The sequence below is a fragment of the Salvia hispanica genome, chromosome 4, assembly GCF_023119035.1.
Source record: "Salvia hispanica cultivar TCC Black 2014 chromosome 4, UniMelb_Shisp_WGS_1.0, whole genome shotgun sequence".
Lineage (NCBI taxonomy): Eukaryota > Viridiplantae > Streptophyta > Magnoliopsida > Lamiales > Lamiaceae > Salvia > Salvia hispanica.
The window spans coordinates 11,851,195-11,853,766 of record NC_062968.1 but is presented as its reverse complement, the minus strand read 5'-3'; the positions used below and the strand labels follow the sequence as shown (position 1 = coordinate 11,853,766).

General features: G+C 44.0%; 1 protein-coding gene across 1 annotated transcript; it reads left to right on the top strand.

Moving 5' to 3' along the window:
• Nucleotides 1-812: 812 nt before the first annotated feature.
• On the top strand, nt 813-2,302 carry LOC125220365 (photosystem I reaction center subunit N, chloroplastic-like). The gene is made up of 4 exons (XM_048122534.1): nt 813-1,074; nt 1,792-1,901; nt 1,977-2,102; nt 2,192-2,302. The coding sequence occupies exons 1-4, from the start codon at nt 813-815 to the stop codon at nt 2,279-2,281; spliced, it is 588 nt and encodes a 195-aa protein (XP_047978491.1). The 3' UTR covers nt 2,282-2,302.
• The last annotated feature ends 270 nt before the right edge of the window (nt 2,303-2,572 follow it).

Sequence of the window (2,572 nt, the reverse complement as noted above, 5' to 3'; positions counted from 1 at the left end):
GCCGGCCCGCTCGCCGTTGGAATTTTGAATGTAAAATAAATGTAAAATATGTAAAATAAATTACTTTTTGGAATTTTGAATGTGAAAAGAAGATAAAAAAAAAAAAAGAGATTCATGCTTCAGCAAGAAAGATCCTTCTTTCTCAACCCCTAAACCCCTTCAGATTTTCAGCCTCTCTCTCTCTCACACATATATACACAAGTATGAGTGTTATGTAGCATGAAGATGGAGGAGCTGTAAAGTTGCCTTTTCCCCCAACACAACTCCTGTTTATGATTTTTAGGTTTGGCTCTATACCTCTGCAGAAATTTGTAATTCTAATTTTCGTTGCAGCGTGCTTGCCTTGAGTTAGGTCATTTTTATATATAAATCATAGTTGTACCTAAAAATTTATATACATACTCGTATAAGAGCATCCGCAATGGTCGGCTAGCGACCGGCTAGCCGATTCTTCGCGCTGGCCGGTCGGCTAGCCGAACCATTGTAGACGGCGAGCGGTATACCGGCCAGCCGATCGGCGTGGGCTGGCCGATTGGTGGGCGCTACGCCGATGCGCTAGCCGATCGGCTAGCCGCCATTGTGGCGGCCCGATGCGGCCAGCCCCTATTTTTTTGTTTTTTTTTTTTTTTTTTTTTTTTATAAAAAACCCTATATAAACGCGATTTTCGTTTCATTTTCATTTGCACCACTTGTTTTAACGAGTTTTCTCTCTCTCTAGCTTTCCGTACAAGAGCATCATCGAGCGATGACAACAACGAGTCTAGTCCAACGACGAGTGGATCTCGAACTCCCATGGTACCTGTGGGATCTGGATGGGGCGATGGCCCTTGGAATCGAATGATGGGGATGATGGCCTAAGTGGCCGGGGGGGGGGGAGGGCGCAGGGGGTATGCCGTGGGGGAAGCCGGGCGCAGGCAGGGAACGGCGGGCGATCAGCGCCCGGTGGGGGGGGTATGCCTCCAGATGCCGCAGCGCAGATGATGGGGATGATGGCAGGGCGGGATGCGGGGGGGATGCAGCACTGTATGCATCCCGGGATGCAGGGGGGTGCAGGGGTCACCGGGAGGGGACACGGTATATCTGGCCCTCGCTTGATTTTTTGACGGCTTCGTCTCACACGTCGACCCCAGTGGAGACGCAGTTCATCGGCGATGACCTTCGTAGAGAGTGGCGGGGCTCGTGTGTTGAAGCCCTTATTTTTTAAAAAAAAAAAAATCATGTACTTTTTTTTTAAAATCTTTGTACTTTTTTTTTTAATGGAATGGATTAATTTTCCCGTATATGTGTCGTAAATTTAATTCCGTATTTTAATCGTAATTTTAATTCCGTAAATGTAGTATATTTTGAATTATTTTTATTGCGGCTGGCCTATGGCTGGCCTAAATCTGATGTGGCAGATGGATTTTTTAGTGTTGCTGACGTGGCAGTGGAGAGAATAGCTGGCCTATTGCTAGCCTATTGCTGGCCTAAGCACCATTGCGGATGCTCTAATATACTCCCTCCGTCCGCGAATAGGAGTCCCGTTTTTCCATTTTAGTTCGTCCGCGAATAGGAGTCCCGGTTCACTTTTACCATAAATGGTAATAGGGTCCCACATTCATCTAACTCATTTCACTCACATTTCATTTAAAACTAATATATACAAGTGAGACCCCTATTTCACTAACTTTTTTCTACCAACTTTTCTTAACATTTCTTAAAACCCGTGCTGCCAAGAAATGGGACTCCTAATGGCGGACGGAGGGAGTAACACAGACTCGAATATACAAATCCGTAGACTTTAACTTCCAACTTCATCTGCCATTTTTGGCCTCGGCGCTGCCCTCTTTACAGCCATTGCCACCTTCAACGCCAACGCTAGTGTCATCGACGAATACTTGGAGAAGAGCAAGGCTAACAAGGTTCGTTTTCTCCAAAGATAATCACATTTCATAAATGGTGTGGTCGAGTGATCAAGATTTTGTTGGTTGATGCAGGAATTGAATGACAAGAAGAGGCTGGCAACCAGCGGCGCCAACTTCGCACGTGCCTACACCGTTCAGTTCGGCACGTGCAAGTTCCCGGAGAACTTCACCGGATGCCAGGATCTTGCCAAGCAGAAGGTTTGCTTTCTCTCTGTCTTGATATGTATATATACACATGGTATGATGGTGATGCTAATGTTGTACAATGGTTTGTTTGTTTGTTGCAGAAAGTTCCATTCATTAGTGATGATCTGGCCTTGGAGTGCGAAGGGAAAGACAAGTACAAGTGTGGCTCTAATGTGTTTTGGAAATGGTGAAATGTATATGAGCTGACTACATTTGTGTATCTATTTTTTCAGCTTCACAAATTCATTTTCTGAATTCCCACACTTAATATTATCACAATATTTCCTTTAGTTTGTTCTATTCCAGTGAAAACAGCAAAACACAACGCATCAAGTGCTAAGAATTCTTTGTAATCCAGTAAGCAATACATATTTCTTGGTTACAAGAAAGAATTGTCTACTTACTAAAAAATGAATTATTGTAAAACTGCTCTGTGACAGATAAAGGACTAAAAGAATTAGTAATAAACTATGCACCTATGT

Bases quoted from the DNA above. Each gene is read 5' to 3' on its own strand.
- LOC125220365 (XM_048122534.1), top strand. From the start codon at position 813: ATGGGGCGATGGCCCTTGGAATCGAATGATGGGGATGATGGCCTAAGT. The intron at 1,075-1,791 runs GTATATCTGGCC...TTTAACTTCCAA, and splicing joins GGTCACCGGGAGGGGACACG to CTTCATCTGCCATTTTTGGC. The intron at 1,902-1,976 runs GTTCGTTTTCTC...TGGTTGATGCAG, and splicing joins AGAAGAGCAAGGCTAACAAG to GAATTGAATGACAAGAAGAG.